This window comes from Sorex fumeus, unplaced genomic scaffold (genome assembly GCF_029834395.1).
Source record: "Sorex fumeus unplaced genomic scaffold, SorFum_2.1 ptg000013l, whole genome shotgun sequence".
Lineage (NCBI taxonomy): Eukaryota > Metazoa > Chordata > Mammalia > Eulipotyphla > Soricidae > Sorex > Sorex fumeus.
The window spans coordinates 12,743,061-12,755,170 of NW_026606070.1; the positions used below are offsets into that span (position 1 = coordinate 12,743,061).

Below are 12,110 nucleotides of genomic sequence, written 5' to 3' on the forward strand. Positions count from 1 at the left end.
GCACTTGCAGTTTTAGGCTTTTTTTTAGATACAAATCCTTTTCACTGGTGTGAAGCGGTGGATCCTTGTCCTTTTGATTTGCATGTCCCTGGTCATCACGATGAGCATTGTTTCATGTTCTTGTTGTCCATCTGCCTGCCCCCATAGAGAAGCATCTATGCAGCTCTATGCCCCATTTAGTGACTTACTTATTTTTTGGTTTGACCTGGAAGTGTTTAGAGCTATTTCTGGCTCAATACACAGGGGTTACTCCCTGTTGCCCAACCCTGGGCTCTACATGTCAGGCATGAACTCTAGTCCTTGAGCTGTCTCCTTGCCCCTCACCTTCTCCCTCAACCCCCCCGTTTTTTTTTTTCATTTTTGGATCACACTCTGTGATGCTCAGGGGTTACTCCTGGCTCTGCACTCAGGAATCTCTCCTGACGGTGCTCGGGGGACCATATGGGATGCCGGGGACCGAACCCGGGTCTGCCACATATAAGGTAAAAGCCCTCCCCGCTGTACTATGGCTACTGTTCCATCTCCTCCCCCCTCCCCTTTTTTTTTCCAAAAGGTCTTTGTTTTGTGTTTGTCTGATTTTGTGGTTGTTGAGCTTTGTGAGTGCTTTATAATGTTAGCTATTAGCCCTTTGTCAGGTGTATGTTGTGCAAATATTTTCTCCTTGCAACAGACATCTCTTTAAGTCAGGTTCTTTCACAGAGCTCTGACTTGGTGAATCTCCTGAAAATCTCTCATGAATTCCTGGGGATTGGTAGACTAACTTTCAAGTATTGTTCTTCTGGAACCAGAATTTTCTCAGTCACGGTCACGGTCCTCCCGTTGTTCATCGATTTGCTCGAGCGGGCCCAGTAACGTCTCCATTGGAGACTTTGTTGTTACTGTGTTTGGCATATAGAACACGTCATGGGTAGCTTGCCAGGCTCTGCCGTGCGGGCGAGATACTCTTGGTAGCTTGCCGGGCTCTCCGAGAGGGGCGGAGGAATCGAACTCGGGTTGGCCATGTTGGCTGCGTGCAAGGCAATCGCCCTACCGCTGTGCTATTTTAAATGAATCTAGTTTAATACTTTGCTTTTTAAAAAATGCATACCTCGAAGACTATTTTAAACTTCATATTTCCTACAATTCTATTTTATTGACAAGCAATTTTTTAATGTAGATTTTCCAGGGAACTACAATTAAAAGTACAGAAGGATGCCAGCAGTACTACTTTATCTAAAAAAATTCAAAACAGAAAGAAGGAAAAAGATGATTCCTTTGGCGAAGAGAAAAAAACATTCATTGTACAGGTAAATTTCCATATTTTAATGTCTTAAAAATTAAATTTAGTAATATCTATTCTTTTTATTTTATTGGGGGATTTTTATGGGGGGGTGAGGCAAATCTGGTAGTGCCCAAGGGCCGCTACTGGTGATGCTCTAAGGACCATATGTGCTGCCGGGGATTGAACCAGGGTCAGCCACATTATAAGACAAGGGAGATACCTGAAAAAGGACAGTTCTAGAATGAGCTCTCTCATATGTGGGATCTAAAGAAATTTAGTGAGGGAATAACAAGTGGCAAAGGCAACAGAACCAAAGAACTGACCTTCAGAACTGAGCTTGCCACAATGGGACATGCGGCGGGGGGGGGCATAAAGGAGGTGGAGAGAGAGGAATACACTGAAACAGAGACAGTGGTGAAAGGACGTGGATGCTGACGGAGGGTGTGGAAATAGAACATTGTATGCATGAAACTCTCATGCATGAAACTCTCATGAATCACACTGTAAATTGCAGTGCCTAATATTAAAATATCTATATGTTGAAGAAAAATAAACATTTTGGGGGAAAATTTGAAATTAGTAAACAATGTACACTTTCCAAGTTGTTTACTAGCAGTATTTTCTCTAATGGTAGTTACAGTTAAAAAGTATTTGCATATCCTATATTAAGTGCTTGCTATGTTCCAGACTGTGCACCAGAATGAACAATGGAATTTTTTTTTTTGCCTTTTTGGGTCACACCCAGCAATGCTCAGAGGTCACTCCTGGCTCTGCACTCAGGAATTACTCCTGGTGGTGCTTAGGGGACCATATGGGATGCCGGGGACGAACCCGGGTTGGCCACGTGCAAGGCAAATGCCCTACCCGCTGTGCTATCACTCCGGCCCTGAGCAATGGAATTTTTCAGGAAACTATGCTTCTCTAAGGTTACTTGCACCATGTGTGCAGACATATAAACACATGGATGAACACACACACACACACACACACACACACACAGACACACACACCACCACCACCACCACCATTTCTTTCCTTAAATGATTGGAGAGAAAAATATGATTTTTTAGAATTTTATTATAAAGTTGAACATTTTAAAGTCACAATGTTGCATATTTTGATTTAGAGAGTTGCATATTTGATTTATTTTAAGTTTACTTTCCCTGGTACAATATTCAGGATCTGTTGTTAATAAAGTAATTCACATCTTCCATTTTCCCATTTTCTCAAGTGAACCCAAAGAAGAAAGAACTCTCAATTTTGTTTTCTCTGATTCTAAATCTCTAAGGGAAAAAAGGGGGCCATGTTTGATCCCTTTTTCATGTTTTCATATAGATATAAATTGTATATGGATATGGCATTAACATCTTATCTAAATATCAGATCTATATAAGATCTACCTATACAAAGAGCTGCTATAAATGACTTTTAATTAAAAATAAATGTCTGAACAAGAATTCAGTTTTAGTTCCGCAGATATAATTAAGTAAACAGGAACACTGGAGTCAGAGAGATAGTACCGGGGTTAAAGCACTTATCTTGCATGCAGTGGGCCCTTGTTTGATTCCTGGCACTGCATGTAGTGTCCTGAATATCACCAGTAGCAATACCTAAGCACTGAATTAGGAATAAACCCTGAGCACCGTTGGACCTGACCTAAAAATGAAAGCAAAAACAAAGAAGAGAAAAAGAAAACAAAGGCACAAAAAGGTCAAATCCATAAAATTCTGCAGTCGCTGACAAAGTACAGAAAGAGGTGGTCTTTCATTCTCTCTGATCACTAATGCTATTGATATCTTTATCGTTGATCAGGATACCAATGCTGATCCCAAAGTTAAGGAGTCCAAAGTATTTAAACTAAGAGGACCTAATATTGATGGAGAGAAAGCTGAAAAGGTCCGTCGCATCCCCAATGCTGCCTGTCTTCAGGACAATTGGACAGGCCACATGAAAGCAGCACCTTCAACAAACCTCAAAGCTGGCAGCTGTGGCCCGGTGGATAACACAAGAAATGCCAGCATGGCAATTCCGCTCCTGACACACAACCTTTCTGCAGTGGCTCCTGCTTTTAACTCTGTGCTAGGGACTGTTTCGGGAGTTCAAACTTACAGGTATGTGTTAGGAAAATAAGATCAAAAATGTTAAGTACCTCAGAACTATGCAGCTTTTGGCAGAAATCCCTCCAGACTTAATTAGTAAAATATCAGAAATCCAAAAGTACACGGCCGCGCGACATCATATGCTCTTTATCACCAGCAATAGAAAACAAATTATTTCATGATGCCTTTTCAGCAGGTCTGATTGTTGGGGGGAAATTCCAAATAATAATGGTGCATCTTTTGTGAAAATAATGAATATAATTAAAGGAGAGAGAGAGTTAAGCGGGAATCAATTGCCTCACAAAAATATAGCTAATAATATCACGGTCACGGTCACAGTCCTCCCGTTGTTCATCAATTTGCTTGAGCGGGCCTAGTAACATATCCATTGGAGACTTTGTTGTTACTGTGTTTGGCATATCAAATACATCACCGGTAGCTTGCCAGGCTCTGCCATGTGGGCGAGATACTTTCAGTAGCTTGCCGGGCTCTCCGAGAGGGGTGGGGAATCGAAACCAGCTTAGTCAGGCGGGCCGCATGCAAGGCAAACGCCCTACCGCTGTGCTATCGCTCCAGCCCAGCTAATAATATAGATACAATAAAATGTAAAATGCTATAAACCAGCAAAAAAAAAATGTTAAGTACGTATTGCAAATGAGAGTGGTCAATTCAGTCACATGCATTGCTATTAGACTTATAGGTGCTCTTCATTCTTTTTTTTTTTTAATTTTTAAAAAAATTGAATCACCATGAGATACACAGTTACAAAGTTGTTTATGACTGGGTGGTAACACCTGTGTACATTTCCCACCACCAGTGTCCCCCGTTTATCTCTTGGTAACTCCTGCCCCTAGCTGTATCTATGACAGGCACTTTCTTCTCTCTGTCTCGGTCTCTTTCTCTGTTTCCATATCTCTCTCTCTCTCTTTTTCTGTCTCTGTCTCTGTCTCTGTCTCTCTCTCTCTCTCTCTCTCTCTCTCCCCCTCCCACCTCTCTCTCTCTCCCCCCCCTCCCACCTCTCTCTCTCTCTCTCTCTCATCCTTTTGGGTATTATGGTTTGCAAAATAGATACTGAGAGTTTATCATATTTTGTTTCTCTACCTACTTACTGCACACAGTCTTATACCGAGTGACCATTTCCAACTGTCATTGTCATAGTGATCCCTTCTCTATCCCAACTGCCTTCTCTCCCCAGCACTTGAGGCTGGTTTCCAACTGTGGAACAATCCTCCTGGCCCTTGATTCTACTATCCTTGGGTATTAATCTCATACTATGTGGGGTTTTCTTTTTTTTACTTCCCACAGTTGAGTTCAATCATTCAATGTCTGTCCTCCCTCTGACTCATTTAACTCAACAATGATATTCTCCATGTCCATCCATTTATAAGTGAATTTCATGACTTCATTTTTCCTGGTGGCTGCTTAGTATTCCATTTGTAGATGTACCATGGTTTCTTTCCCTAGGCAGCTGTTCTCGGGCCCTCAGGTTGTTTCCAGATTCTGGCTATTGTAAAAAGTGCTGCAATGAACATAGAAGTGCAGATTTTTTTTTTCTGCAGAACTCTCCATGATATTGAAGCTGAAAGTATCTTCAAAGATGAAAACCACTGACCAAGCAAGTGGAAACAAAGATAAACAAATGGAATTACATCAGACTAAGAAGCTTCTGTACCTCAAAAGAAACCATGACCAAGATACAAAGACAGCCCACAAAATGGGAAAAATTATTTACCCAATACCCATTTGATAAGGGGTTAATATATCAAAGATATATAAGGCAGTGGTAGACCTTTACAAGAAAAAAAATCCAAGCCCATCAAAAAATGGGGAGAAGAAATCATAAGAAACGTCCTTGAAGAAGAAACACAAATGCCCAAAAGGCACATAAAAAATTGCTCTTGGGGCTGGAGAGATAGCACAGCGCGTAGGGCATTTGCCTTGCACGTGGCCGACCCGGGTTCGATTCCCAGTATCCCATATGGTCCCCTGAGTACCGCTAGGAGTAACTCCTCAGTGCAGAGCCAGGAGTAGCCCCTGTGCATCGCCAGGTGTAACTCAAAAACAACAACAAAAATTGCTCTACATCACTAATCATCAGGGAGATGCAAATCAGAATAACAATGAGATATCATCTCACACCACAGAGACTGGTACACATTAAAAAGAACAAGAACAGCTAGTGCTGACTCAGCTGAGGGGAGAAAGGGAAGAGAGTCCCTTTGTTGGTGAGAATTCATTGTTGGTGGCATGCCGACTGATCCAGCCTTTTTGGAAAACAATATAGGCATTTCTCAAAAAACTAGAAATGGAGCTTCCATAAGACCCAGCAATACCACTCCTGGGATTATGCTTTGGGACTCCCTACACATGATGCTCTTCATGCTTGTAAAGTTGCTGCCTCAAAGGTAGTTTTGACTGTGTATTAAAAAAGTATTGGCATTTGATTTTGAAAAATTCATCTGAGTCATAAGAAAGCAGAGATGCTTTAATTATATAGTGAAGACTAGTTTTGAGGGCCTTCATGCCTAGGATAGCTGTGAGCCTTTAATGCTCTAGAAAAGCTCTTTTGGGAAATTTTGCTGAAAGAAAGAACTGGGATCTCCATGGAAGGCATGAAGTAGTAAAAGACAGACTATCCATCAAATCTGTGAACACTTTTTAAGAGTAATTATTAAGTTCTGATTTAAATTGAATGTCACTGGGCGCTCTATTGTTTGGTTTCTGTGCTTGAAAAGAATCGTTGCTGATTCTGACTTTAAATTCTTTATTATTCTTGTTATTACAGAATGAATGATAAAACCAAGAAGTACTGTATTCCGTTTGTTAAACCAAATAAGCATTCTCCGTCAGGCATTTATAATATGAATGTGACCTCCTCAGTAAGTAATCTGATCTCTTTGATAAAAGCTCAAACCATAGCGATTTCTAGACTTTTATTACTAATAATAAGTGATAGTGAATAACGAGAATTGTGCATATGTATCATCCTACTGTTTTAATAATTGTGTGAATTTCTTAAAGTTTGAACAAGTCCTAAGTTTTGAAGCTTAAATGTAAGATGCTATTAAGTGGCTTTTGTTTTAATTTCTTCAGTAACAGTACGTTTCCTTATCACAATGCTTAATGGTCAGTTTTCTTGTGTGTGTGTGTGTGTGTGTGTGTGTGTGAGAGAGAGAGAGAGAGAGAGAGAGAGAGAAAGAGAGAGAGAGAGAGAGAGAGAGACAGACAGACAGAGACAAAGAGACAGAGAGAAACAGAGACAGAGAGAGGATTATATAAATCCTCTTATCTTACCCACAACAGATTTTTGGTGAAAATACTCTAATAAGTATCTATGTTCTTTTACGTGCAAAACGTGTTGATGAGTAAGACTTCCTTTCTTTGCAGACTAGAACAGTATCAACAAGGTGAAACACAATGTCAGAGTAATAATAAAACTTGGGGTTCGAGAGAGAGAGAGCATAGTCGGTAGGGCAGTGGCGTGCCTGTGGCCCACTTGGGTTCAACCCCCAGCACCCCATTTGGTCCCTCAGTGCCCAGCAGGAGTGACTCCTGAGCTCAGTGGCAGGAGCAAGCCCTGAGCACTGCCAAGTTGGCCCCCAAACCAAAATTTTTTAAAATAAATGAAAATTTTTCCTGTGCTTCCCCCCCCCCCCCTTAAATTTTTTTTAGTGAAACACCATGAGGTACAGTTGTAGACTTACAAATTTTTGTGCTTGGGTTTTAGTTATACAGTGATCGAATACCCATTCCTCCACCAGTGCCCATCCTCCACCACCCCTGATCCCAGTATCCCTGCCACCCCCCCATCCCCTCATTCCACCCTACCTCTGTGGCAGGGCATTCCCTTTTGTTATCTCTCTCCTTTTGAGTGCTGTGGTTTGCAAAAGAGACATGATGAGAGTAGACTGTAGACCAAACGTGATCGTATTTTCCTGTGCTTTAGAACATTCTTTCCTAAGAGAGCATGGATCTTTCCTCAGCTCACATGTCACCTTGTTTCCTTGTTTTGAGATCTTCCCGTTCACCCATTTATTTCCCCATTACACTATCCCTGCTCTTTTATGGTTTTTTTTTTTTTTGGCTTTTTAGGTCACATCCGGCAATGCACAGGGGTTACTCCTGGCTCTGAACTCAGGAATTACTCCTGGCGGTGCTCAGGGGACCATATGGGATGCTGGGAATTGAACCCAGGTCGGCCGCGTGCAAGGCAAATGCCCTACACACTGTGCTATCACTCCAGTCCCCCTATACTCGCTCTTTAAATTTTTGTCCCCATTACATATGTCTGGAATTCTCTATATTGTCTGTCCTCCCTCCCTGGAATGTAAATATCTAGGGCAAAGATTTGTGCTTGGTTTGCTTCCTGTCTGCTCTAGACCACACAAAAAACACTGCCTTAGTATATTGGCAGTGTTTAAGAAATGTGGTAGATGAATTGTTTTGCTCAAGAAATGAAGATATAGACACATAATCAAAGGTGTATTTTTCTCACAAATTCTCTCTCTTCTCTCTCTCTCTCTCTCTCTCTCTCTCTCTCTCTCTATCTCTCAACATCCATAAGGCTGAAATTTTTATTTTTGTTTTTTTTGCACTTTCCCCCACTATATTTATTTATTTATTTTTTATTGTTTTAATGAATCACTGTGAGATACAGTTACAAAGCTTTCATGATTGAACTTCAGTCATACAATGATCGAACACCCATCCCTCCACCAGTGCACATTTCCCACCACCAATGTCCCAGTATCCCTCCCACCACCCCCATCCACCCCCTGCCTCTATGGCAGACAATTTCTTTCTTATACTCTCACTACTTTTGGGCATTATGGTTTGCAATACAGATACTGAGAGGCCATCATGTTTGGTCATTTATCTACTTTCAGCACACATCTTCCATCCCGAGCAATCCCTCCAGCCATCATTGGCTTAATGATCCCTTCTCTATCCCAGCTGCCTTCTCCCCCAGATCACGAGCCAGGCTTCCAACTGTGGAGGAATCTTCCTGGCCTTTGTCTCTACTGTCCTTGGGTGTTAGTCTCATATTATGTTATTTTATGTTCCACAAGTAAGTGCTGTCATTCAATGTCTGTCCCTCTCCTTCTGCCTCATTTCACTTTGCATGACATTCTCCATGTCCATTCACTTATAAGCAAATTTTATGACTTCATCTTTTCTAACAGCTGAATAGTATTCCATTGTGTAGATGTACTATCGCTCCTATCATAGTTTCTTCAACCAGTCATCTGTTCTCGGGCACTAGGTTTGTTTTCCGATTCTGGCTATTGTGAATAGTGCTGCAATCAACATACAGGTGCAGATGTTGTTTCTGCTGTGCTTTTTTGCGCCTCTGGGACATATTTCCAAAATAGTATTGCAGGGTCATATGGAAGCTCATTTCTAGTTTTTTGAGGAAATGCCCATATTGTTTTTCACAAGAGCTGATCCAGTTGGCATTCCCACCAACAATGAAAGAGAGTTCCATTCTCTGCACATTCGCACCAGCAGTGGTTGTTTTGCTCTTTTTGATGTGTGCCAGTCTCTGTGGTGTAAGATGATATCTCACTGTTGTTTTGATTAGCATCTCCCTGATGATTAGCCATGTAGAGCATTTTTTCATATGCCTTTTGTTCATTTTTATTTCTTTTTTGAGGAAGTTTCTGTTCATTATTACTCCCCATTTTTTGGTGGGGTTGGAGATTTCTTCTTGTACACTTCTACTAATGTCTTATATATCCTGGATATCAGATAAGGGTATCTGATGGGTAGCACTGCGGCACTGTCCTCCTGGTGTTCATTGATTTGCTCGAGCAGGCCCAGTAACATGTCCATTGTGAGACTTGTTGTTACTGTATTTGGCATATCAAATACATCACGGGTAGTTTTCCAGGCTTTGTCATGTGGGTGGAATACTCTCTGTAGCTTGCCGGGCTCTGTGAGACGGGTGGAGGAATCAAACCCAGGTCGGCCTTGTGCAAGGCAAATGCCCTACCCGCTATGCTATTGCTCCAGCCCATCTGATGCGTATTGGGTAAATAATTTTTCCCATTCAGTGGGCTCTTTTAGTATTTTGGTCACTGTTTCTTTTGTGGTGCAGAAGCTTCTTAGTTTAAAGTAGTCCCCTTTGTCTATGTTTGTCTCCACTTGCTTGGTCAGAAGTGTTTCATCCTTAAAGGTGCCTTTAGTTTCAGTGTCATGGAGGGTTCTGCCTTTATTTTCCTCTATGTACCTTATGGATTCAGGTCTGATATTAAGTTCTTTAATACACTTTGACCTGACTTTTGTGCCTGGCATTAGACAGAGGTCTGAGTTCAATTTTTTGCAAGTTGCTATCCAATTTTCCCAGCGCCATTTGTTGAAGAGGCTTTCCTTGCTCCACTTCACTTTTGTTGCTCCTTTATCAAAGATTAAGTGATCATATATTTGAGAGCCTGTGGAATATTCAACCCTGTTCCATTGGTCTGTGATCTATTTCTATTCCAATACCATACTATATTAATTACTACTGCTTTGTACTGTTTGAAGTTGGAGAAGGTGATGCCACCCATCTTCTTTTTCCCAAGGATTGCTTTAGCTATTCATGGGGCTTTATTGTTCCATATGAATTTCAGGAGTTTTTTGTCTATTTCTTTGAAGAATGTCATGGGTATCCTTATAGGGACCACATTAAATCTGCATAATGCTTTGGGGAGTATTGCCATTTGAAAATTTTATTCTTTTTCTTTAATGTCTCATAATTTAGATATTACATTTGTTTGTCTTTTTATTATCCCCATCCTAAGTTTTCTATATTCATAGCACTTTTCTTTTTTTTTTTTTTTTTGTATCCCCTACTGATTCCTTTGTGGATAGTTCTAGTTCACGTTCCCGGTCTGCTTGGAAGGTTGTTTTGATTAGAAAGGCTTTTCAAACTAGCTGACTCAATAGCACTTTTCTGAAATTGAAATTAGTGTTCCATTCAGGCATTGCAGAAAATCTTTGCTGGCTGATACTTTCAGATCTTTCCTCTGCTTATTCTCCTTTGGAAGAGGCAATCAGAAAGGAGATAAATGTCAGTGGGGGGAAGATTTATATATTCTATACAAGTTTTCCTTAATGAAAATTGATGGAGGCAGACTGAAGCCTAAACTCTCTTCAACTACTGGGTTGAAGATAAGTACCCTCTCCCATGCCCTAATTCTGAGAATAATGAATAAATATGTTACTATAAACATCTCTTGCATATTTTGTCACACTTTGAATATGTAAATTTAATACATGTAGCTATTTTATTTTCTAATTTCACACTGATTCTATTTAAGAGAGAAAGCCATTGCTCTTTTTTTTTTAAATGTAGGAGTATTGCTATTTATTCAGCCATTGATTAGGCTGATTGAATTGGGCATGAATGCCACCTTATTTTTCTTTCTTTTTTTTTATAAATTTATTTATTGAATCACTGTGAGAGCAGTTACAAAGCTTTCGGGTTTAAGTCTCAGTCAAACAATGATGAAACACCTGTCCCTTCACCAGTGCCCATTTTCCGCCATCAAAAACCCCAGTATACCCCCATCCCACACCCTTCCCCTACCTGTGGGGCCGATGATTTCCACATTACTCTCTCTCTACTTTGATTACATTCAATATTTCGATCCCAGACCCACCATTATTATTTGAGATTTTACCCCACCACTCAGATCTGCCGCCCATTGCTCTTTTTTGAGAAACTCCAGAGCTCACTATAGGACTCCCAAAGACTCTGGGGACACAGTGGCACAATTCACAGAATATGAAACTCGAGGAGTCCAGGAGTCTTTCTGACCTCATGTTGCCATTAAACTTGTGTGTACTTCATGACACAAGTTTAAATGTCTATGAATACATGTAATTTAATTGTATATGTGTGATTTCTCTCTTTTAGCAAAGTAAATTTATTTTGAAAATGCGGCAAAGAATCTTGACTCTGTGAGCTTCAAGTAGATTGGGAAAAGGTCAAATTCAGAAAGATGCAGGACTGAAGAACTACTGCTATTATTCACTTTACTATTTTTAATCATTATCAGCAGAGAAGGAAAAAGCTCATAGCAGTCAAATAACTCGCTTGTTAGAAATTTTTATTAAATGCAAAGTAATTTGAAAAATTTAAATGAATTATTTTTTCTGTGTTATTTACTACTCTTAAGATTTTGTATTATCCTAGTCCTTCAGTTCCATAATTTTAGGAGCTGAACATAGTTACAAAAGAGAAAAAGCTTTGCTCACTAGGAAGTTAATTCATTTGTGCTAACCATTTTGATAATATTAGGTCACCAGTGAAAAGAATGTTCTTCAAGCAAATAAGAAAAGAAGAGAATACTCAAAGACAGATGTCCGTTTGCCTGAACTAAACTATAATCATCTTCCTGAACTAAGAGCTTTGGAAGGTTTAGGTATTTTATAGCATTTAAATTTCTCAGCTTTTTTTAATATTACTTAAAATGTATGTTTAATAGAACATTTAATATAAAACTTCATAATATTTAAGAAATAACAGACTTATTATGTACAGTAAGTACTTACTGAAAAACAGATACAGAGTATTAGAAATAAAAAAAAGTCTAATTTTTTTATTGCTATGTTTTTTTAGCTCGACAGTCCAGGTTAATAAGGAAAGAGAACAGAAATCTTTCAGAATCTCGAATTCCCTCTCTGGCCACTCTTGAACTTCATGCATCAAGTATTGCATTATATCAGGTACACAATACTCTTTGTGAGTTGGATAGGATTGGGGT

At 40.0% G+C, this 12,110-nt stretch overlaps 1 protein-coding gene across 1 annotated transcript in view; it reads left to right on the forward strand.

The window, feature by feature from the left end:
• CDKL2 (cyclin dependent kinase like 2) overlaps window positions 1-12,110 on the forward strand; it is a 37,578-nt gene that overhangs the window by 21,075 nt on the left and 4,393 nt on the right. Inside the window, exons 7-11 of the mRNA XM_056111389.1 lie at window positions 1,157-1,286; window positions 3,074-3,372; window positions 6,146-6,239; window positions 11,645-11,768; window positions 11,966-12,072. Of these exons, the coding sequence (XP_055967364.1) occupies window positions 1,157-1,286; window positions 3,074-3,372; window positions 6,146-6,239; window positions 11,645-11,768; window positions 11,966-12,072 (754 nt within the window). The remainder of the gene's footprint in view (window positions 1-1,156; window positions 1,287-3,073; window positions 3,373-6,145; window positions 6,240-11,644; window positions 11,769-11,965; window positions 12,073-12,110) is intronic.